Below are 26,684 nucleotides of genomic sequence, written 5' to 3'. Positions count from 1 at the left end.
AAATAATACAGACAATTTCCCTCCTCTTTCCTGGAGCTCTGAGTTATTTGACGTCGTAAGTGCAACATACGAGCAGAAGTAAACACTGTTAAGTTTCATCGAAATAAAATTTATAATCATATTACCGTTTGTTATATAGGATGAAAGATTCAACGTGCTCGAAAGAACACCGTGTCTTGTTATGATGGAGAACTCCCCCCGTACTTTCATTCTTTCACGGCAATCTTGGAGGTTAACTGGTAATCACTGATCCTCCATACATTCGCTTACTACCGACAATTGGATTATTTAGTATATCTGTTTTAGTTGTTCTTTTTACTACTGTTTTAAAGATTGGTAATGGGAAAAACTTACTGTACTACGTCAAGAGAAGAAGTTCTACAATACCAGTGTGACTATAAACAATGTAGTTTTTGTTTGTTGTTTTGTTATGGTGTTTTTTTTTTCTCATGGTTTAATGATTCAGTGAAGACGGCTATTGGAATTAACGACTTCTGTGAGGACAGTGCATCGGAACTTTGATGAACGATATAGTAAGACATTGTAATGCCTTTTAAAGTTTAGTAGGCTAAGATGTATAGCAAGCATCGTACAATGAAGAGTTTAAGATATCACATATGCTCTGAAAAGAAGAAAAAACTCTAATATTTTCAGTTAAAAATATTGGAATGTTCATTCCAGGGTTAGATAGGTCCAGTCCTGGTTCACATTATTTGCTCCTAGTAAAGAGTAAACATAGTGGCGTCAGGATTAGCTCGACTAGGAAGTGGGGTTGGATGTCTCCGATTTGGGGGGGGGGGGATGATGTCCTCGACAGGAAGTCAAGTTTTACCTGACAGCAGCATAAGTGGGCGGGCTTCAAAACCTATGAGGTTAAGAGGTGGTTGCTGTGGCGCGCCAAAGTTAAGTGTCTGAAAGGCTCATTTAACCGATTTTTGAGTCGCACATTATATAAAACTTACATAAATATGCGTGTTATTTTATTTGAACGGGAATCCCGGAAAAAAATTGTTTCTTTATATGCATTTATTCCACATTCTCAGAGAAATGTTAAAGACTTTGGACTTCTGAAAATTCATTGATTTTTCTTCGGAGTATGGGAAAATGATAATGATCATGGCTTATGCAGTATGGGCGTTGGAACAGTTTGGGAGTGATGGAAGGACTAATGCGATCAAAGTCAGCAAATCATGACTGAATGCCAAGGGACCAGAAAGGTTCTTTAGTCGATGTGGAGCGAAACACAAGGTAAAATGAAAAAAAGAATTGGTAGAGAAATTTGGAGGGGCCTGGACCCTCCTCTGGTGAGTTTTTGTTTGCAGATATTCAGATTCACTTTCCTGCATTCTCAGGTGTCTGTTAATGACTTCATTTTTGTTCAAATTTCAGAGATTTTGTTTGTGTGAGTATGGAAATGTGATGATGATTATAGTGACGGATTAAGTAGTGCGGTCGGAGTGAGCTCATAATAAACAAGGACACCAAAAATGTTTTGTATAGTCGGGGTGTAGAGTGAAGGCCTAGGCAAAACAATAAAACAGACTGATGTTGTAGTAGATAAATTTGGATGGGGTTGGGGAATAACACCCGGTGGTGGTTTAAGTGTGCAAGGGAAAGGCCAGAAAAGAATTAGCAGTTCTATCCTACGGCTATAGCTAGGACTATACACTGTAGTTGCGTAATCTGCTATTTATATCTACTTCTACAAGCATGCTTTACTATTTATATGTGTCTGTATCCGAATGGTTTAGGGTTTAATTTGTATTTTGGTAAAAAAATATGGGGAAGTGTAATACAACAAGAATAGCACCCTCTTCTAAATCCGCCTCTTAAGAAAGCCAACAATACTGTACTTTATCTCACAAATTCTCATTTAACATTTCTGTCATCTTCTCTGAGTCGTTAATTTTTTTCTTTTTATATATTTCCTTAACACCCAAAACAAACCACTTTAATATAGAATGGAACGATGCTTTATAAACTAAGTCTCTTTTAGAGGGAATATCTAATCGTCTTCATCATCTATGGCTTAGATATTCGAAATAAACAATTCAGTGTACCTTTCTACCGAATGGAACAATCGACATTCTTTCAACGAATGCAAACATTGTATTGAGGCGTGCAGTGGAATGGAACAGTGTAAATGGAACAAAACGAATGGAAATGGATTAGTTCGCTGTAACATTTTGTAAATCGCATTTGAATTTAATGTCGTCGGCCAATGCTATTCTACAGAGAGCGCAAAGCGCAGAGGCACAAGCACACAGATCGTTTTTCAACGGCTGAGATGGATTATGCATTAATATACCATACTAGGTGTTTGTTTCTGAAATGAGGTGTTTAAAAGTCATCGATAAATGTGTTTTACATAATTGAGGAAACAAGAAATATACCAATTACACATGTTTAATAATCTTGTACATAATTTGCTTATAAACGATTATTACATAATTATATATATATATATATCCTTGAATCTATGCAACCCATTGAGAATTAGTTTTCCTTATATTTATACTGTATCAGTCAACATTCAACAGTGAGATCATTTTAAAATTTAAATATAAAAATATCATTCAGAATAATATTGCAAACTCAATTAAGAAATTACAAGATTTAAAACATTATTTGAATGTCTTATTAAATGTGAAAATTCCCTTTGTTATAATATACAGATGAACATATAAAACAGAATGTAGACACAGATTATATACTTTATCAAATAGATATCTAACTATTATTATAAAATAAAGATTAAAACTATAAAAAACACTGATTATAAAACTCATTTTTATAGCTTGTGTAATAATAGTACTATTCATTGATAGCCCTTCATAATTTTATTAATAATAATTATACCAATAATAACAATAATGATAATTATAATAAATTACTAAAAATAATAATATAAACAAACAATATTATAAAACACTTGAGTTAACTATAATTTATTAATAACCCTTTATTATCTTTAATATTAACAAAAAATAATATTAATAATACTCTTTCAATATTAATCTCATTCCCTCTGTGTCCCCTCACCATTCAAAACACTCTTGATTTTAATCTAATTTTATATAATAACTTAATGAAACATGAGAGAATATAATTCTTATACTTTAAGTCAAGGTGATATATTAATCAGACTTTTCGATACTTTTAGAGAAATACATTTTGACAACTACACATAAAATCTCTTCCTTCTTAAAACAACAATAATTAATCTCATGTCAAAACAAATAATTTACAACTTCCTTATTCTTTAAAAATGACACTAATTATATTAATTATGATAAAATATAAAATTTTAATTGGTTATATCTTCCATGTTTTCAATTGATATAATCAGTCCCTGCTTAACAGACTCGGATTCCTACATGTTGTTTGAAAGAATCCGGAGAGCAGCTTTTCAGTTAGTCCGCTTCCATAGCACGGACCATTCCAGAGTGTCAATTGAAGTTAATGAAATCAGAACAAGGTCACGTATACACACATGTCCCACAATCAAGCCTACATATATTTAATAATAATAATACACACAGAGTAATATAATAATAATAATTAATATTAACTATACACACAATAATATAATAATAATAATTAATTAATATTAATTAAACACACAGAATAATATAATTAATTAATATTAACTATACACACAAAATAATCAGTTTCCAATTTTTCAAAAATTGTATTAGGAATTGAGTTTAGGCTACATCTGTAAGGGCAGCGGTGTGGGACTCCCTCCCCCTACTTCCTTCCCTCCATGAGTCTTAGGAGTTGCCAATTAGGAATTCTGCCTTGGGCAAGCAAAGGTACTCCTGGCCAGGATTACGGTATTATTATTTTTTTTTATTTGTAAGGTATTATTATTTTTATTTATTTGTAGTGATTACCAACTGTTAATAACTCTTTCCATATCTGTCTGCGCCATGAGCATCCTTAATGAATACTGGGGCATTATATATGTACACTATTATAATTATTATATAATTACGCTCTCATTTTGTGGGACCTTAGTGACAATATTCAAAGTGGTGAGGCTCAGCGGATGGGTAAATTCTCAAGAAGTATCTCAACTCAGCTCTTTGGTTCTCTAACATTTCCTTTTAAATGCTTCTAACTGTTCACTTGGCTTGATTATTTTTTTAATCTGTTATTTTTTAATTTCAAGCTCAAAAAAACCTTTTGTTTGCGCTTTTCGATTATTATTATTATTATTATTATTATTATTATTATTTATCATTATCATTATTATTTATTATTATTATTATTATTATTATTATTTCATACTGAATGTACATACATTTTTAATTGGTTAAAGAATCTTATACTTTATTTAATTTTGAACAGTAAGAATTAAATTGATGATAATCCTCCATGATTTCTTAAAGGTGAGAGAATATATGAGGCGGAAATATACTTAACGAGTTGTTTGTCAGCTGCGGCTGTGTTAATAATAAGCTTATAATCAAAAAAGATTAGTAACTAATGCGCTGGTCTTCCGTCTTGATCACGCTATCTGAGATGATGGTAGGAATTAGACGTAGCTGGTAGGAAACACACCTATTCGACCGTTTAACTCCCCTTTACTCCATCCATCATCCATGCTTTCAAGTACTGTGATGACATCACCTGTAAGACGAATAATTTGGTAGAGTCAGAGGTCAATTTAAATGTATTTTAAAATTGCAGATCAAATCTGGCTTTTAAATCCGTTCTATACTATAAAAAAATAAACTTGTGTTAGAAATACGTTAGAAATACATCATCCTTCCGCAAAAGCGAGGTCCAAATGCTCAAGCAAGAGCCTGGGAGCTGCTGCTGCAAAAAAAGTACCAAACCAACCAACTAACCAACCAAGGGCGTCAGCACCCCAGGCTTCCTCTTGTTTTTGCATTCGTTCCACCCACTTTCCTACATGGATCGACACCCTTGCAACCCACCATCTCTAACCTACCTCAGAACTCTAAAAACCTAACTCCCTCCAATCACCAATCAAAGTTCCTTCACTTTCACATCCATCCGCCACTACCTTAACAAACCTAACCATCTTTCTGGTCACCCTCACTTCCTCCACCACCCTTTATCACGGTAACCTAGCATTTTTAACCTCCTCTACCAAACAAACTTACCACCCCTCCACCTCTAATCGCCCTCACCTAACCATATTCACTCACTCCCTTTAATATCACTTTATTATTATGCTTCTCCCATATACTGCATTAAGCCATCCTGATTTGTGTCAAATTATCTTTGCCACCCCCACACATCTCCTTTTTTGCCTCCCCACACATTTCACTGCCACTGATGTTGGTATCATACCCTTTACAGTCTTAGAATGCAGCCTACGAATGTGTTATGTACACTGTATAGTACAGTACAAGTATAAAACAGCCTTCAAGCAACTATATTTCCATAGCCATGAACTAGTGAACCCCTTCCCCTTCTAATTATACCCTTCCCTTCTTCCCAGTGCAAAGATTGGAGCGGTAAACAAAACAATGAATTAGTAACAAATATTTACATAAGAAACACAATTTAATAACTAATGAAGGAAGTAACTGAATTATGTTCCTTGAGATTCATTTTACTAACTGATGTATTGCGATGCTTAAAGAAAGTTTTAAGATAGATCAAAGTGATAAAAGAGCAAGCTTTAAAAGCGTCACTCGGTCAAGGCCAGACGAAAAGCTATTGCTTGTACAGGAAGCTCCATAATTTCCCCATGGATTATTATACCATACATACAGTTCATTTCCATGGGTTCTTTATGATCAACAGGTGAGGTAGCAGACAATGTACAATGCTATAGCAATAAACTACTTACTGACTATGCTACAACACCAGGCACTTCAAAATCTATTTTTACATTTATTTATTAGGTATCTATGGAATGATCAATAATCAGACTATAATCATGAAAATCCTCAAAAATTCATTAAAAATATTAAATTAAAAGGATCAAATAACAATAGAATACATTATTTCTTTTCTAATTGAGTCATGTTTTGAAATGATTTAGTTATCACTGAATTACAATTTTTTTACTGTAAAGGATATACTGTACTGTATAAACAGAATAAATAAAACCTATGTGCAACCAGCTTGTTGACCATTTCTCTTAAGCGAACACTTGCAAAAAAGCTTGCTTTTTTTTCAATTCAATCACTGCATTTGATGCTTCTTGTAAAGCGCCCACTTCTCATCAGCAAACCCGACCAATTTTGGGCCAGCGACCATCCCAAAGTGAAGGATTTTTTTTTTCAACAACACAAATTTAAATGAAGGGTGTGGGGGTGATTACAAATAATAAAATTACTTTATTGGAATACAACTAACAATAACAAATAATGTACTTTGTTTTGGTCTATATATTTTTTAGCCAGTACTAGAGTTTTAATTCAATAATGGTTGTACCTTCAATCATTAGAACAATAGACATTATTAGAAAACTGTTAAGGTAATTTCACCATTCAAGTTTCAAATTTTGGTTTGATAAAAGGAAAAAAGAAATTCTCAATATATAATGTACTTCTAACCAGGAATATGTTTTAATGTTTGGAGGTTGGATTTAAAAAACCTATTTAAAATATAGTAATGATTACATATTATGTTGTTCAGGCATTACATGGTGTGTACTCTTGTTGTAAGTGACCACTTTCCTTGGACCAGAGGGTGGTTGCTTACAAAAGGTACAACTGTAAAAGCAAATGAACAGGCATTACTCCTCACATGGAGGAGGTCCCCAGAATACCATGTTACACTGGCAAATACCCTAAAGGAGCTTTTGGTAATACTGGTATCTGATTATCATATACCAAATACAATCAATCAAGGCCTAGTGTTAAAATGATGGAAACAGATACTTGGATAGTGAAACACTACCACATTATGGATAATACTTTCTCAAAAGTCAATGGCCACCATCAGTTTTGGTTTCAGTTCACTAAGAGTAGATTAGAATGAGTATGGGATTAATGAGTATGGGATTAATGAGTATGGGATTAATGAGTATGGGATTAATCTCCACAGAGTGTCTTCATTTTAGTCCGGTTGGCAGTTACCTCATTGAGGAACGATGGTTAGATTTGGTTTCTTGATCTCAACTACCTATAAGGTCCTCTCCCTCTGAACCAACAGTTCCACCCACACACTGCAAAAGTTTTGCTAACACTACCCCAAACTACACTTTGATGTTCCATAGGTTAAAGTAACATTACCACAAGGTCCAAATATTTTAGCATTTTGTTTCAAAGTTAGCATTATAGTCCTTTGGAATGATTTGATGAATCTGATGGGGAAAAAAAAACACTTTGGTGTATAATCTCATCAAGAACCATTAACTAATTACAATATGTAGGGTTGCTATACTCTAAAATTGAAAGTGCATTGTCAGAGTTAGTGAAGGGATGATAAGAAATGCTGTTATTCGTTCCTGGAATAAAACATTTTATGATCTTTTTATTTCCTTAATTATCTCCTCAACCACTTATCGATTCTGCTTTAAACTGTTTCCTTGTTCATACACTTTTTGAGTATTTTCAATCACGCAAAGGCACTAACTATAGTCAGCAAAAATTATTCAAATATTATACAATATTGAAGTCGAAAATGTGGTATATATTGAGGGTTAAGGCAATTATCCATGCCGTTTGTCTACCTGGAGTATTACACTATAAATGCAAATTTACTAATTACAAGCTGCACTGTTAAGGAATACTCCCCAGGGAGCTTAGTATGTGCTCCAAAGATGTCTGAGAAACGACCAGGGTGATAAAGTAGCGGATAGTGACCTTGAGAAGCTGTGTCACAGTACATAAGACTAATGTATAATACAGTGAACCTTTCCACTAGGCCCCACCCCTTGGATACGGTTGCCAAGGTCCCACAAAATGACAGTGTAAAGACATATGCAAACACATGTGCTTTGTGGGACACACGTGTGTTTGTAGGACACACACATATTCCTTGCCGTGTTCTGATTGGTCAGATGTTTAGTTTGATTGACAGTCTGAAAAGGTCCATTATTACAAGCTTCTTGTACTTATTAAAATATAGAGGGCAGTAGACAATAATTATGAAAAACAAGGATGTGAGGTTAGGAGAAACCACACTGCATAGGCGTACACTCAAGAGATCCGTGATTTATAGTTTGATAAAGGAAAGTGGGATGTGCAAGGTTTCCCTTTTTTCAAACTATTCAAACCACTATTGTTTGCCATTCAATTTTAATTCATACTTTGATTCCAAATTCAACTTTCAAATATGCTGTTTGTGAAATGCTATTGAACAAGTTTAATTGCTTTAAATTTGTTGTTAAGCAAAAATATTTACTTTTGATTGACAATTAGAATGTCAAAATATTATTCTATATTCTTTGCACAAACCCGAAAAAAGTCTTAATAAAAATATTAAATATGTTTAGGGCCTAATTATAATAATATTGTTGTTCACTGTTTTGTATTAATCTTACACTCTGTTTTGAGATGTGATGTACCAACTGATTTTCTAAAGACAGAAATAAAGAAATGTTGAATCTTGAATAAATTGACTGGTAATCAATTAAAGATACAAGATACAAGAAATTAAAGTCCCAAAAATCAATAAAATAGATTCCATTGGTAATTTTACAAAGTATAGAAAACATATACAGTAGTATTATTAATTATAGGGTTTTGTAGTAAAAAAAAAAAATCAAGTGAAAACTTTTTTAGTTTGATATGCTACTGTCTCTTATACACATCTATAACTTACTAATTTCTTAAGGCCAACTCAAACAGCGTCGTATGATGCAACCTGATGCGATTCATTGTGGGCGACAGTCTTAAGCCGTAGAGAGAAATATTAAACATGTTAATAATATTCTATGACACGACTGTTGCCGGCGCAAACCATCACAACTGCATTTAACTCACACAAACCTGACCCGTGCCGGGCTGCGTCATACTATTTTCTTTGAGTTGGCCGTTACAAAGCCATTCAGTCAAAGAGATGATTAAATAGAGTAACTGTAAGAATTAACCTTGTCGAATGGTGAGCTCATCATGTTCGACTGCTTCGTAGTCGTATTTGGCAATAGCTTGGGGACGCACAGTGTCAGAATAAGATGGTGGCTTGTATGCCGACACCTGGTGACCTGAAGTTGCCACTACTTCTGAGGTAGGTGGTGGTGGTGCTACAGCTGGTGGAGGTGGTGGTGCTACAGCTGGGGGAGGTGGTGGCGCTACAGTTTTTGGAGGTGGTGTATAATCCACTGAAAAAATAAGAAAAGTTTTCCATAATTATTTAAAAAAAAAAAAGATTAAAAATTACCATTTACAAAAAAGGAGCTATTGGTATATATTTTCTTTTAAAAAATGCTAATTTAGTATATTATTTTGTTATACATTTAATAATTTAATTCAGAATAACTTTTTCATACAACAAAGTTGGAGTTGTCTTGTCATGCTCCCAATTTCATATGTTAATAATTGTTTACCTGTAGTTGTTGAAGACAACGTTGCCCCGTCACCAGGACCTCGATATGGTGGTGGTTGAACATTTGACCTTTGTCTCCTCAGGACACTATTTTGAAAACCCTAATTTGAAAACAACCCTGAAAATTAGCACTTACAATGCACTCTATTAGAAACATACGTAGATCTGCATTTCTGGCCTTAATTTGGTTTCATTAAGTGGTCCTTTAGTATAATTTAGTGGACAATTGGTATCACATAACTTGACTTAATATTATAAATTCTTAAAAGCAACTACGAATCTTGAAAATTTTGTTCTCACTTATTAAACTTTGAGGCCTCCCAGAGTGTCTCAGTTTGAAAGACACTGATTGACTGAATAAAAATACTATCCTTAATAATGTACATATGAGTATGGTGGCTAGAACATTTTTTAAATATAATATTCATACTGTTATTTATAATACTCTTCGACAGTTTTTATCACAAAAAAATCAAGTATAATTTGAAATCCAGTTTTAGTAAAGATGAATTTAAAACTGATAGTGTTAAGACAGTATTTCCAATGTATCCATTTTTAGAAGGTAACAGAAAACATCACAACTTTTAATAGTTTAATAGCTTTTTGTCCAATTTACACTTATCTCATTACTTACTTACTTATCTCATTACTTACTTACTTATCTCATTACTTACTTACTTATCTCATTACTTACTTATCTCATTACTTACTTACTTTTAGTGAAGGCAAGACATTTTTATACCTTGTTTAGCAAACCCACCGAAAGCAAATATTGATGATTTAAAAAAAAAGAAAATTTTATTTTTGGTCAATTAGCACACCCAACGCCTCAAAAAAAGGAAAAAATAAAAGTTTTTCTTTAATTTTATTACGCCCTCCGCTGCCTTGAAATCTCCAAAGAGAAGATATGTATATTTCTTCTTAATTATATAAATTTGAAGCATTAAACCATCCCATTTTACATTACATCAATAAAATTTTATTTTTATTTTCTCCTCCGTCTGGATGTTTTTGGCAAAACCATTTCCTAAATAAGAAAACAAAATTTAATTTTTATTTTTATTCCGCCCTCCTCCTATGATCTATAAAACACATAAGTACGTGAAACAAGGAATAAAAAAAGTGTCGCCAAATGTATTTTATCTCTCAGGTTTTTGAATAAAATTCAATAGGTGGTCCTCAGTGATTTTTTGGTCTCATTTAACTGTTCAATGGTCTCATTTAATGGTCCTTTGGCTTCATTTCTTACCTGTTTGTCTTTTTCTGTCTTGATATGGGTCCCAATCTCAGCTACTGGTTGAGCCGTCCTGTCCATCAGAGCTAATGCTGTTTTAAGTTTAAACTTTGAAGCTTCCAGAAGGTCAATCATTTCATCTGCCTAAATTTACAAAATTAGAACCAATAAAAAATTAAATATTATAACTTATGTATTAACAATATAAATTATGTATTATATTTAATATGAAATTTAGAGAAGCATTTTAATGTAACAATTACATGAATTCTTACTTGTCAAATAGAGGGCGCTAGTCAACTTACATTGTGTATTTTCTGAGTAACACTGTCTACAGTACCATCATCAGCATAACCTGGGGTTTTACCATAAGCTCCTGATAACCTTGCAATACCTGCAAAGAAGAAAAACAAGTCAGTCTTTTAAAATATCAATCGACCGACATGCCAACTAACCAAAAACCAATTAATTAACTAATTAATTAATCATCCCACTAAGCAGCCAATCAACCAACCAACCAACCAACCAACCAACCACTCACTGAAAGAACCAACAATCAATCAATCACCTAATCAAGAAAATGAATGAATGAATCAATCAATCGATCAAATCAATCAATCCATAAGATAATTTGACAATTAAGCTTGCCTTCTTTGGTTTTCTGTTCTTTGTAAATCTCCTGATCTAAGCTCTGCAGTTTCCTCATTATGCATGATCGACGTCGATCAGGTTTCATAGTATTCTTCATATCCTCTTCCTTGAAAAAAGAGGGAAAAACAAAAATGATGCCAAACATTAACACTTAATTAATGGGTCTTTATGAGAACTCTAACAATTCCTGAAACACATGATGTTGGAAGACAAATAAGCATGTTGTGTTGGAAGATAGCATTATTGATAATTAGAGCTTGACAATGAAGAGCAGGTGAAATCTAAAATCTTACAGGGCAGATTGCTACTGCCCTGTGAACTAGGTACAACCTTCATGCGAGTCTTTTTCTCTCTCAAGATGGGACTCAAACCCACTTGTTTTTGTTAGTTCTTAATCAAAATTTAGGATTAATGCAATAATGTGCCACATAAATTCCTACTCATTAGGCCAAAAAAAAAAAATGTTCTGGTTCTGGTCAGACCAAAGTTACAGAATTGATGCGGCGATTGGTTTTTTTTTTTTCTATATTGTTTTTTTTTTTTTTTGAAAAGCATGGAAAGTACAGAAAATTTTTGAAAAGCATGGAAAGTACAGAAAAGGTGTTTTTAGTATCTTTTTTATGTTCTGCTAATGCTATACATTGTTGCCCTTCCACATCCTCGATTTCGCTTCATTTGCCAAGGGGACCCCGTCTTAATTCATCATCATTATCAGCATTAATGGGTACGCTTTGAAAAAATCCGACGGGCGATGATCCCAACATAGCCGTTACTTTCTTCGATCTCGGGTGCAAATGTCGCTCACCACTGCTCGAGGAGGACGATGGACTTTCATCACATACTTACACACTCAGCAAACTCGTCGAGCTACGGTATCGCACGATAAAATGCCAAAAGGTCCCTTACGGTGTATAAGCCGCACCCCTAATTAGGACGTGAAATATCATGATTTTTTGTCACCTAGTTGTGTATAAGCCGCATCTATTTTTTAAGCCCCAAACCATTCCCATAATTTTAATTTTTAAATTATTTTGAAACACTGACATTATTTACAAATTTCATCTTTTTCTATTGAAAAAGATGACAAACAACTGGAAATGCATGTAAACTTCAGGCTACTGCAATGAAACAACGTATTCCTGCTCTGGGGAAATCCCCATTTCATGCTAGACGCCGTCGCGCTACGTTAAAATTTCAACATCAGTTTAGTTTAATAAAATCTAAGAAAATAAAATACTTATTGAGTATATTTATCTATTTTAAACAATCATTCTATTTATGGTGACTAATAACAGTGGTATTAAGCTTAATATATTGGTAATTCTAGGCCTAAGTCATGACTACTCACAGCCCATTGCGGACCAGAGACAGAACATTTATTTTTTTGGGCCTTACTGATAACCTATAAAGGAACCAGAAACCAATCAGGATTTCAGGTGAACACTGTGCATTTAAGAGGTAAGCTAGCAAAGACAGTTCTAGTTGAAACTTGATGCCCCTAATATCTTCAAAATTCATTTTTTGAATTCTTTAAACTTGTTAGTTTTATACTTACATAGGAGTCATACAAAATCTGGTCAGCAGTAACATCTGTGGAATATGTTGAAGCAACAACCTCAATGTCACAGCTTGAATCGATCAGACCTGCAGCTTGGCCAACTCTTGCACTAATCTGAAATTAAGTTTTTTAAACTGCATTTTAATACCCAATTATAATTGTTTTTTAAAAAATATCCTAATTAAGTTTTATTACCAAAATGTAATATATCAATGAATGAATTAATGAAATAAAATTTGTAAAAGGAACTTTACAGTAAATACAAACTATTTTTACAGAAATCTGTTTAACTTTTGATGTACTATGACATTTAACCTTGTATTTGCTGTATACAGCATGTTCTGGCCCATTGACATTTGACCTACCTCAGTGACATTTGGCCCTAGTATTGACATATGGTTTGACAATTTTCCTATGAGGTCTTTTAGTTGCACGAACCGTTCTTCTTCTATGTTCTGATACTGGCCAGCAGTGCAGCGTACAGCGTACTCTAAATCGTGACGTGCACTTTCAAGTTTCTTAACTGCATCTATGTGCTCACCATCTGCTTTAATTGCGACTGTTTCAGCTTTTTTGGTCTTGGATTGTAACTAAAGAAAATACATTTGAACAAAATTTAGTATACCTCAAATAATCCTATTTGTTTCAAGCCGCTGGAACAAGATTATTTTGGTGCTCCCGGTTTCTCTTCTGTGAAACTGGGAGTGGCATATCTAAAGTAGGGGGTGTGGGATATACATTACCCATCTAGATCCTAGTTTACAATTTATGTATGTTGTTTTGTACAGCCGGGCATTTACTGCATTGTACGATGGTCGTATGGCGGATCTAACTCTGCTCCCTGTCAGCATTTTATGATGCAAGACCGTCTGCTAAAATGTCGGTTTCAGTCTGAACGGATTGTTATTAAAAACGATTCATTGCGCATGCATCATGGAGCTGTGTTCTCCATAGAATCGCATTGGCTGATGACCATTGGGTACAGTAAGTGCCTGACTTAACACCCTAAATTATTTCTTTACCTTAGTGAGTTCTTTTTCTGTAAGTGGTTTCTTAACACTTGAATCGTCAATTTGCTGGGACATGCTTTCACATTCCTTTGTCTTAGTGATAACATTCTTCTTAATCTAGAAAAAAAGTTAGAAGCCCAATTGTTCTGAAAATGCTTGAAATGAACTTTAAACAAATCTAAGGAATTTTTACCAGAAAAGGGTGAGGTAAATTTATTCAACAAAAAAAGGTATATAAATACTGTAAAATTATATGAATAGATATAGAAAACATGAAAAAGGAAATAAGAAACAAAGAAAAGATGTTATGGATTTTAGGAACATACATACATGCCTCAATTGGGGACAGTATGGCCCATATGCATTCTACAGTATTGGATTTTCCTCAAGACAAAACTTACTTTGATCATACTTTGTTTTTTGTCATTCCAAACTTTTGCTGCTTTTTCTACTGGTGTATCAATCTACAGTAAGAAGAAAAAAAGCTCTTAATTCTGCAAATTTTATACAGCTATATCACTGAACAGATATTAGGTACATTAAAGCACCTGTTATTGTCTTAATACAGTGTAATTATTGTTGTAAGTCAGTCTAGACATCATCACTTTTATTTGCATGTAATTTTCCTATCCCTGAAGAGGCACTATTTGGATATAGTGCCTGTTTTAGTGCAGAACCTCAATGCTTGGGTTTTACACCGTGATGAATTTTGTTGCTAGGCCAAGCTCTGAATGCAAGGCCTAGAAAGTCATGGTTATGAGATAGCAAGGTGATAGACTTTATAAAAGAACTGAAAAGAGAAGTCAATGCTATAATAATTCATAATAATGTTTACAATACATTTTAATCTATTAAATGATGTCTACCAGGAGGTTAGGCCCACCGAACTTCATAAACCACAATCAATTTTCTTTTTCATTCAGTGGGCGTACTACTAGTAGTAAACCATTCAAGTTAATGTGTTGATCACTGAGCAACTGTTTCTGCAACCAGCAGTTTGATTATAAAATATCCTAAATACACATCATCAGGGTCACTGACTTTATAAAGCAATTGTTGTCAAGTTATTTCGGACCATATTCTATAGAAAATATATTATTTTTTATAGGGTCCTCAGAACTCAACTATTATTGCATATTATTATTTATACTGTGGAAGAGCGAATAAACGTGTCGATCTTTTTCTTGGCACGTAATTGCATCGCGAAGTATTGCATCTAGGCTCTTAATTAACCCGTCTGTATCTTAATAATGAATGTGTGTAATGACATTGATTGCTTGGGTATATAAAGTGGTTTTCACATGGTTGCTGGCTGTTGAACACTTTGTATGTAGTTGGCCGGTTTTGAAACTTACGGTAGTAAACTTGCTTGAATAAGTTTATAGGTATGTTAATAAATTGTTATATTTATCAGTGTATTTTGATAACAGTGACTTTATACATTGGTACATCTTTAATAATGTTTGATAATGTGATTGATTTATATTTGATTCAAGTATCAATATTAGGTAGTATCTGTCATGTTTTCAACTGAGAAATGTTATTGTTTGTGATGGCAGAGTGGTCGATAGGTATGCATGCCACATTGGGGTGTGAACACCGTAGAGTGTATTATTGGACTCGTTTCTTATATATGCTATTATCGTCATCTTTACATCGTTAATTAATTATAATGGTTCATTCCTAGATTGAATACAGTAGAATGGTATAGAGGCAGGTTAAATATGGTTGTGTTCCTCCAAAGTTTTTGTTTAATCCAGGTATACACATTATTAAATACTTATGTATTGATATTGTAATGGTTATATATTGAGATTGTGTAGTTTATGTATTTATAGTTGCTTTTGAGATGTGACATAATGATTATGTACTGAGACTGTAATATTACTATTACAGGAATTTTTGTTTATGGTGTCGATGTGCCCATCGACACGATGTGCCCATCGATTCCTGAATCTCTAATTGACGATAAAAAGAACCCTGGAACGTTCGTGCTTGTCACCTTGTTTTATTATATGCTGTCCAACTAAAACTAGCACAATACTCTATTGTCTTCTTAATATAGAGATGATTTAATTAATACTTCATACTCACAGACTTTTGTGCCTTAATCTGTTGTTCCAGAAATGTTTTGAATGGCTTTGCAAGTTCTGTGCGTAGAACCTCACCAAATTGTCTGCAATGAAGATTTGATAATCACAAAATCAGATATACAAAATTACCTAAAAAAATTAAATATCATATAGAGTGTTATTATTAATAATCTATACATTATTGCTGGTGCCATTGTAGTGATCATCAACTATGCCACACAACTAAATCAATATGATTTTTAAACTTTCTATGACCTTTGATCTCAATATTTGACAATTTAACCCAAAAATTTAAGCATCCATACAGCAACATGTACTGCTCCATTAAATTTTATGACCAATTTACAAGTTCTTGCATTTACAGCAGTGTGTTTGTTTTCAAATGATGATCAATTTTCTGAAGCCTTAATTCTCATTATAATATACCGCATGCAGCATGACTATGCAGCACATTGTATGTATAATTTCTTATTTAATAGTTTTCCTTCCCAACTTCCTTTATTGGTATATTATGACTTTTCTCTTTGCCTGTTCCTTGTTTCAATAGATCCAAAATGACTGTGAACATTGTATTGTTATCCTTCAGAACAAAATATACAAAAATCAGCAACATAATTGTTAATGGTATTGAAATTTCATTTAAAAGTATACATTGGAAGTAGAAATCAAATGAAGTTCATTTAACATAATTGTTGATTTAAGATTGCTTATTAGCTGGACATACAACAAAACAAATGCGCTTTTGCATAATTGACTTTACCAGAGATTTTATCCAACTTAATGGATGACGAATCAGAATAGGCATATGAATAATTGTGTTCCACAAACACATGTATTTATGCTGTAGTTTTGTGAAACCATGGTAATAATATAAAAGAGGCCAACACTAAACTCAGTAGAAAAAATATCAACATATAACAACATTCAACAACTAACACCAACATTATTAGCATTAATATCCTTAGGTTAAAAAATACTTCCAAAAACTTAGCAATCGGTAAAGCTTGAAATATGATTAAATAACAAGGAATAGTGTACATAAAGCTTGAAATATGATTAAATAACAAGGAATAGTGTACATAAAGCTTGAAATATGATTAAATAACAAGGAATAGTGTACATAAAGCTTGGAATATGATTAAATAACAAGAAATAGTGTACATAAAGCTTGTAACAAGGAATAGTTTACATAAAGCTTGAAATATGATTAAATAACAAGGAATAGTTTACATAAAGCTTGAAATATGATTAAATAACAAGGAATAGTTTACATAAAGCTTGAAATATGATTAAATAACAAGGAATAGTTTACATAAAGCTTGAAATATGATTAAATAACAAGGAATAGTTTACATAAAGCTTGAAATATGATTAAATAACAAGGAATAGTTTACATAAAGCTTGGAATATGATTAAATAACAAGGAATAGTGTACATAAAGCTTGAAATATGATTAAATAACAAGGAATAGTGTACATAAAGCTTGAAATATGATTAAATAACAAGGAATAGTGTACATAAAGCTTGAAATATGATTAAATAACAAGGAATAGTTTACATACTTATGTAGGTCTCCTTCTGCATCCATCTGCAATGCTAGGGTGCTCCATGCCTGTGCTAGGGTACTGTAGGGGGGAAACAACATGCAAAAATACTAATACTATAGCAAAGGTCTACATGCTAGGTCAGAGACAGGTCTGTTGTCTAGGGGAAGTGTGGGGGAAAGAGGTTAAGTTCACACATCATCAGCATTAAGCAATTCATATTAGTGTATCATAAAAGTGCATTATTCATAAGAAGGTAAGTAACTTTCTTCTTTGTACTAATGCATGTTTCTTTATTCTAAAGCGCCTGCATTTTTAAAACATAACGGCCTCTATTATCGTAAGAAAGAAAATATTCCATATCATCCTGCATATCTATCCAGCCCTAGATATGTTATCACACAGTTAGACGGTAGGAAAATATATGGAACATTTTACAATAATATGACTGGGAATAACACAAATATTACAGATACGTAACTAATGTGCATGCAGTGTAACCTACTGTACTTACCCTACGCACTCTTTGCCGGATTTTGTTATTTTATTTGAAAGTTTTGCAAGACTTTTAGCATATGAACACTCAATATCTGCCCTGTGAAGAAAGTCAACAGATAGCAATAAAAAAGATATTGGTATTATAATTATCCTTGTAAATACTGTACAGTATCTCTTAACTGATTAACAACAGAATGTTCATTCAAAAAAAAAAAATCTAAATTACTTTGAATATACTGTTTCAATCAAATTATAACTTTTCAAAACTGCATGCCTAAGTTAAAAACCAATATTTGATTTCTTTTAAAGAGTACAGTATCTGAAGAAGTCAGCTTGGCTACTCATTCAAAACATACTGTATGTTGGGCTTTTGCCCGAGGAAAGGCTACTGGAGTACATAAAAATTAAAAGTTACATAAATATTGGGCATAAAGTAGGAGGTGGGCTTACTTATACCCAAGGGACCATGGTAATAGTATTTGGCTCTCACTTGGAAAAAAAAAACAAAAACCCAAAAAACTGTTTAAATGTTTCAATTGAATGTCTACCTTATTTTTAGGAACAGTAATATAACTGAACTTTGATTTACCTTTCATTTAACAGATTGATGAAATCTTTGCTAAAGTCTGTACTTCCTTTCATGTACTTCTTTAACAGATTGTAGCCATTGGCTCCCTAAATCACCAAGTAGAGAACAAAAAAAGGGAAAATCACTGAACAATTTAACACACTGTAACATATTTCTGACACATGATTAGCAATGTAATTCAAAGCAAAAGAAGAAAAATAAAAAATACATTTGGTGCTGAAGGCAGCAGCTCTTCTGAAAAAAAAAACAAAAAAACAAAACAGATTTTGTGGCAGTGGCTGCATGATTTATAAACAATGACACACCTTTAATAGGAAGGATTGTTTTGTTGGAATGGGTGGAGACTTTTATCAGGAAATGGACAGGCTCCACCAGATGAAAACTAACTGTATTTGCCTCTGTTATTTTTGGAATATTAAATTCATAGACTCCCACCACCCTACGATGCACTAAATTTCAATTCTTTTTTCTTGCACAAATAAAAATTATTTGTACTTTGTAAATAACTTGTTGGGGAGGATGGGAACTTCCTTGGTTGGTGGAAGGCTCACTCTGACCTACCAGTCAGGCAGTCTGCTGTATCTGGCTTCCAGGGATTTATTTGATCCACATCACCTTCAGTAACTGATGTTTTACGTTCTGGAATCTGTGGTTTTTATAAGGCAGCACTGTCTCATTGTTCTCCTGATGACAGGTCATTGTGGTCTCTCATTGACCTTCATTCCCAGGCCGGATCCAGTAGGAGCATGGGGATAAATGCCCTCCCCCATGTTGCCACTAAATTTTAAAATTTCAATGCATCAATGATATGTATTGAAATTAGTGCTTTTTGCATCTATTCTGAAAATGATGTGCCTCGATCTCCCCCCTCCCCCTCTTTCCCCGTTTGAAAAATTCTGGATCCGCACCCACCCCTATGAAGATACACCTATTCTATTTTTGTACAATTTTTTTTCACTTATTATATATTAAATATTAAAACATTTTCTTAAACACCCAATGAGGCACGAATGATAGATTCAATTATAAATAGTTGGAGCCTCAACCTACGTGAAATAACTGGGTAGTACTCTGGATACTATTAAGAGCGATCGTTGAGCTCTAAATACTGTATCATGATAATTATTGTTTGTTATAGTGATAAAACTTGTGTGAACTTGTTTATCATTTCTATTCTACAGTAACAATTAATAGTGGTTTTCAGTCTGACCTTGACATGGCAAATAATAATGTGTTCTTAAATGATAAGTGTATTGCTGGCCTATGAAAGCTATCAGCCTTCCAACATACAATGTTTGTAAATAGGGAAAAGTTTTCGGTGTCAAAAAGTTCTATGGCTTTCAAGTTGAGTGTAAATTGAAGTTTAAACCCGGAAGTATGAGCACTTCGTTGGAGAAAAGGAAATATTTGTTTTTAATGTTTATTCTTTTTCTTAGATACAGTAAATACTGCAGAAGTTTTACAGACAAGCATGACACTAATTATTTGGGCCTCAATCAAGAGATTATGAGGTTTGAATCCAGTGATATTCACAATCACTCAGCTGCTGAGGTTGTTTTGACCATCTATCTGTAAAATTGCTCCCTGGGTCCTCACTTCGAATCCCTGGATCCACCTGGCCGTCAAAAATACCAAAAAATATAAATTTACTTGAAACACTAAGCGCTGATTTAAATATGGAATGCTAAGAGCAAGGGTTTAGCCAGCGAGCCGCCCAACCGTATTTTGGAAGGCAAACAATTATTTAGGACAGCTACTTTTACCGTGACGGCTTGCTCTACTCATATCCATCTAGCCTAGTTGGGCCTGGTCTACTTTAGCAAATTCTTGATATTCTTCGAACCTTTCAAATGTTGCATTAAACTAAAGCATATTTTTGATGTTCCATTACGTTTTTCTGGCTAAAGCAGTGGCTAAGAGTTACATAAACATGATGATAAAGAACAGCCGAAGAACTTACAGCAGAAAAGCAGCAGATTATGCGGGGGAAGGAGACTGTGAAGGAACTTTTTAATGTGACTTACTGCAATTTAACTGATTGAAGTAGAAAAATCAATGAGGAAGTAACACTATAAAGTTTGGTAGTTTGCTGAAGTTTCCTGAATTACAATGTAAATAGCTAACAGCTTATAACAATGAATGCCACTCTAATTATTTTGTTATGCCCTACAAAAGACAACATTTACTTCACATGTAATGGTATTCATTCATTCATTCATCTTTTATTTCAGAGTTTAAAATCCAGAGAACAACAACAACAAAAAAGAAAATTAAACAGTATACAATACACAAATTACAAGGCATTTGCATTACACAAAATTACTGTAGTCAGGGCTGCTTTTTTAAGATTTGTTGTTATTAAATTTTCAAAGTTTGATGACAATTTACAATAATAAACCAATCATAACATTCAAACATATAAAATTCTTAATATAATATTTCTTATAGTATTCTTATTGTTAAGTGTGAATTGTAGTTCTATATTACTTTCTGCCTTTTTGTATTTTCTGATCTTATTATGTAGAGGGCCCAGAATATCAGTATAACTGGAAGGGTCACCTTCTACAGTATACTATAGATTGTTGAAATAAAATAAACAGACCAAAAGGTAACGCACAGGAAAAACACAAGGACAAAAAATACATGTGAGGATTTGTCTACAAGTATATACTACTATAATAAAAAATGTTTAAAAAAATTGTCATGGAGAGGATAAAATATAAGCAAATGCAAAAAGAAACTGTCAATAATCCCCACTCCCAACCACAAAATCCTCCCACCCATGCATCATCAACCCATGCATACCATGGATTCACCAATAAAAAAATGCTATTTTAAAAATGTTCTTTGTTCATCCAAAAAGCAAGTATACAGTACTTACTATAAATTAAAAAAGACAATAATAAACCTTGACTTGAAGCCAAGTGGGCTTAATCTCGAGATGAAGCCCATCTCGAATTGAAGCCCCCTCTTTAGTTTGCAAAATTAGACTCGAAAAGAAGCCCATGGGCTTCTTTTCAAGATAGCACAGGCTCTTTTTGAAATAGTACAGTACATACACTGTACATGAATTTCAGAAAACAAAATAAATTAAATACAAGCTTTGTTTACTAAAAGTAGTTTAGGTGATTTAATGCCAGTAAAATACACTCCATGATACAGATTGACGTTACAGTGGCCTTATTTATTGTTTTATAGTACAAATTCACAGCATCCCTCCTACTTTGCAAAAGTAGCCTCGAAAAGAAGCGCATTAAAAAAAAGCCCATCAAAAGTTCGCAAAGAAAAGAAGCCCAGGGCTTCAATTTGAGGTTTTAAGGTATGCTTGATAAATTACATCTGAAATAAATCCGGGTTTCAAATTCTCTCTAACCTGAGATTGAAAAGGCAGCGCTAAACATGCTACAGTCAACACACTAGAAGGCAGTCTATGCTACATGACACTCTACATAGACCCTGGAACACAGCATTAGTGCTACATTACAGTCCTACAATAAGACCATGGGATTACTGTAGCACATAGCCACAATATTGGTCAAAAGCAGTAAAACTGCTTTAGGAAGCATTGAAATAACCATCTAATCTTGCAGCATACAAAAAGCATTGGAATAGCTATATTGGTCAAAACCATTGAAATTTAAAGCAGTGCAAACCAACCACTAAAAACTCCTGAGAACCAATCCCAACAACCTACCAATCACCTTTTATTTTCAACTAAAAATTGTAACAAATACAAGTACATAATATTTGTATAGCAGTTACATTTAGTGATCACTTGTTAATATTAACTCAAGATTTAAGATTAGTATAACTGGACATTGGACCCTTGAGACATCCACCCAATCCAACATCCTGACAATTATCAGCATAATAATTCATATTTTATGGCTTTATCAATGCTCTACCATTTTCAAAATTGTTATTGTTGGAAATCACAAAGAATGAAGGAATTTATTCTTTACAATACATATTTCTTCTGCGAATGCATGCACACAGTGGGTAGAATAATAAATGTTTTTATCATTATGTTGTCTTAATATGTAATAAATTTAGCTTGAAATCAATAACCTGTATCTTTCTCAAAAGATTATATACAGCATTACAGAGAGAGGTGGGAGGGGGGGGGGGGGGGGGGGGGGTGTGGAGGTGCCGCATTTATGGGGTATATTTTTGAGGACTTGGTAGACGAACACTTTTTGCCATCAGGAACCAGTAAATATTGCGCCCTCTCTGTCACTATTGAGTGGACTTTTTCCTGTCGTCTTTTAGAGCACAGTGCGATTCTGGTAAATGGTAGTTCAAGTAAAGAATTTTCAGTAAAAAATAGGCAGGTCTCATGTCTGGAAGTGGCTCACAAAAGATGTGTATAAGAGACAGGTATGCAAGTGAGCTCCACTGGATTACAATATTTAATAAAGTCGTAAAAGGTACAACAGTACATATTGCAAATAACCTTGTCACATTGCTCAGCTTTTGAATATTGTACAATTCAAAAAGTTTTTTCAAGGGATTATCCAACCTACACAAAAAGTCATCTGTGGGTTGAACCATGGAGAACAGATAGCAGCATCCAGTAATGAATAACTAAGTTCACCACATTTCTTAATACAGTACTTAACAGAAATTGTGATATTGACAATACAAATGGCGAGGTAAAGCCAACAGAATGACTACAAAAGGGATAGAATAGAATGTGTGAGGTGACAGGGGTCTCGCCCGCTATACTTAAGCGTGACGAGACCCACTCTTGGGTGAAGAAAAAAGGAAAAATAAGCAAAGATTGCACCATGCTTAAAAAGTTAGCGTCACGCTCAAAAAAATTTTACTATGTATATTTTATTCAAAATATTACAATAAATACCGAAGCCTTTTGTATTCATGACAATTGCAATGTTTTGATTTTTATGACGATACAGTACTGTATTTTTTTGTTATGCAACTTCACAATTATGAAAGTGTGTATATAATATGTATCATGATTCTAGTGGACATTGGTTGTTTTATTTGTTTCACATAGTTTCGATTTTATTTATTTATTTACTTTTTATATATTTATTCGTATCCTTCACCATCTTTGGTCGGTCATTTATATTTTTGCCTTTTGTATTCATGACAATTGCAATGTGTTGATTTTTACAACTGTGCACTGTATTTTTTTTTATGCTTCTTCACAATTATGAAGTGTGCCACTGTTAAAAAAGTGTAGTTTCCTAAATTACTTACTGACTGTACAACAGGGCAAACTTTAAGTTGATTACATCTATGAGCAAATCACTTAGTCCATAAACAGATTTTATACATTTTAGTATCATTCTCAGGTCAAAGGATTGAAATAATTTAGGTAATTGAAACCTTGGAAAAGATTTTGTAGTATAGGTCCTAATATATCCTTATTCGTTATGATAGGCCTTTCTCACTAACGTCTTGACCGTAGCTAGTTGTATTAAAATTGATAAAGTCATATTAAAGGCCAAAAAACCATATTGCTGAGTAATATACTAAGGAAGGAAACAAAATCATTAACTAAGAGTCCACTACTACAATGCATGCATATTTAATGTGACAAATGGCAATATTTTGTAAGACAGGCAATATATCAAGATGAGTAGTCATCTGATGATTATCATAAGATAGGAACACAATATCTAAATATGTCAAATAAACAATAAAATAGCAATATATGTGAAATAAGTCTTGAGGATTACACAATAAAAGTAAACAATGAATGTTACAGTACTGCAACAGGGATGAACTGTCAGAAGCAGATGTGGGAAGATGATTCTGGCCATAACACTGGGAAATAAAACATTAACATCTATCTAGGCACCTACTGTGAATTTTACTCATTTATATTCAAGAACACAATAACAAAAAGAAAAAAACAAAACAAAACAATGCACATGTTTACAAAACATTATAAATAGTAGTTCCTAGAAAGGTTCAAAAGCAGCATAAAGCAACTATTTGTGATGTGAACCTCCTACTATTACTTACAAACAGATGGTAAATTTGAATTTATACTACGGTATTATTACTGCGAGGAATATAGTATAAATTAATACAGTAAATACAAACATTCTAAAGAATGCCCCTGTTGTGGTGTCGGATGTGGATTATCCTGCTATTGTCACTCACTGTCAAACTAAAGGTAATACCCCTGACCTCCAGGACCGCCACTCCTCCTCCCCCAAAAATATGGATTCACCCAGCAGTATTCTCACCTCCCAACATTTTCCCCAAGTTCGAAACGGGGACTCTACAAGGTTAGGCCCCGTCTTATCTGGTCCAACCATCTCAGTCCAGCGGTGGGTAAGTCCCATGTGATCCCCGCAACAGGTAGAGTTTAATCGACTTGCCTTGCCGCCATGCCCTAGCTAGGCCCACCCCACCCCTATAAACCGTACGGTACTTACAATAAATGAAGACTGGAAATGCGTCATGTTTCTTCTTACTCTCTTTGCAAACAATAGAGAAATATGTGCAAACTTCTTAGATGACAAGTAATTGCATTATATGTATCATACAGGCAGATCCTCCCTTACTACCACCACACCGGTCACAAAAATCAAACTGCAAAATAAAATCAACACTTCACCAATCCAAATCCAATACAACAAAGCAGTAGGCGATGAGGGCGCTATTTACAATACCTGTAACCTGTAACAACTTCGTTCGTCGCCCCCAGAGAGGTGCACCAAGGTAAACTCAGCACCCGCTCAGCAACTCTCAACTTATCTTTTGGAAAAACCATTGCTCCTACGACCATTATTAACTATGCTTCCTCCTTTTGAATTAGCTCACAAATAGACAAAACTAAATAAAAATTCGCGTTATGAGAAACATCAAAAGAAAATCAATCATTCGTGCATAGATTTTACCAACCTGAGAGATTTGAATTGAAATGCTTGACTACACCAGTTGTGGGGAGGGGAGGGGCAGGGCCCAGGTCCAAGGGCAGAACTCCGGACTCAATCTACTGCATGAACGTTTTCATATTTTTAATAAAACCAATTTCTTCTAATTATAAATGTGCAATATTTTACTGTACAAATACGGTACAATTTAAACTTTAGCAACTATGATAATGATAATTAAAGTGACCTTCTTTTATATTTTTTTATGATTGATGATAATTTGACCGTATTTGTTTTTTGTAATGAATTGTATTTGTAATGTTTCTTAGCTTTTGTACTTTGCTGTTTTGCATTTGTAAATATTTTTTATGAATAGGTTTTGTGATGCAAACCCGGATTTCAGCTTCGGCTGCTTTTTGTTTCCACAGATTGGCTTTCTGGTATGAAGAACTCCTTTTCTTACATTTGTGTAGTTTGAGGACACAGACGTTCTCAGTTGTTAGCATAGGCAAAGAGGCTAGTAGCAGTGGTGGCGCAAACCAGGGGGTGGAGGTGCAGTGGACCAAAAATATTAATTTGCCTGTTCAAAACGTTAGTTTGATGGACGACTCCTAAATTGTGGTCTAAAAGCATAATTTCGGCACATACTAAAGGCGTGTGACGATAACGATCAACGATAAAAAAACGGCTAAAAAACAATTGTTCATATAGAAAATAAAAGATATGAGAAGTTTCCCCACTAGCACGATTCGATAACGATTTATTGTGTATGGTGTACGATAAAAAAAATATTTTCACAAATCAAATAAAATGACGTCATAATCTTGAGTTTCCCACGATTATGACGTCATTTGATTTGATTGTTGAAATTATTTTCGTATACACTATAAAGCGGCTTTTTAGCTTTTTATCGTTGATCATCATCGTCATAATGTGAACAGGCATTTAGCCTTAAATCTATCCCCAACAACCCAACCAGGCCTTTTTATTCCGGGACCCTGATCGAGACTCTATAGTCGGCCCCCTTTTTCGGACCCCTCATCGACAAATTTCCGAAGCCACCACTGTCTAATAATACCAATACTAATTCATATGAAGATCTAAATATTGTTTATAGTATAATCTCCAGAAAATGTTCTGGAGAATTAAATATTCCATTAAAAATACATTTTT

The 26,684-nt window shown here is 33.7% G+C and overlaps 1 protein-coding gene across 1 annotated transcript; it reads right to left on the bottom strand.

Moving 5' to 3' along the window:
- Positions 1–2,387: 2,387 nt before the first annotated feature.
- On the bottom strand, positions 2,388–25,255 carry LOC117108345 (nostrin-like). Its single transcript, XM_033250335.1, has 15 exons — positions 25,071–25,255; positions 18,658–18,743; positions 18,085–18,165; positions 17,589–17,651; positions 16,028–16,109; positions 14,335–14,397; positions 13,946–14,050; positions 13,289–13,513; positions 12,921–13,037; positions 11,363–11,471; positions 11,020–11,108; positions 10,730–10,858; positions 9,482–9,581; positions 9,026–9,256; positions 2,388–4,635 (listed from the first exon to the last, which is right to left on the bottom strand). The coding sequence occupies exons 1-15, from the start codon at positions 25,095–25,097 to the stop codon at positions 4,541–4,543; spliced, it is 1,602 nt and encodes a 533-aa protein (XP_033106226.1). The 5' UTR covers positions 25,098–25,255; the 3' UTR covers positions 2,388–4,540.
- Positions 25,256–26,684: the final 1,429 nt, after the last annotated feature.

Source organism: Anneissia japonica, unplaced genomic scaffold (assembly GCF_011630105.1).
Source record: "Anneissia japonica isolate Jap-2015-1 unplaced genomic scaffold, ASM1163010v1 scaffold426_len1935630_cov189, whole genome shotgun sequence".
Lineage (NCBI taxonomy): Eukaryota > Metazoa > Echinodermata > Crinoidea > Comatulida > Comatulidae > Anneissia > Anneissia japonica.
The sequence above is the reverse complement of the archived record's forward strand: the minus strand, read 5'-3'. Positions and strand labels throughout refer to the sequence as shown.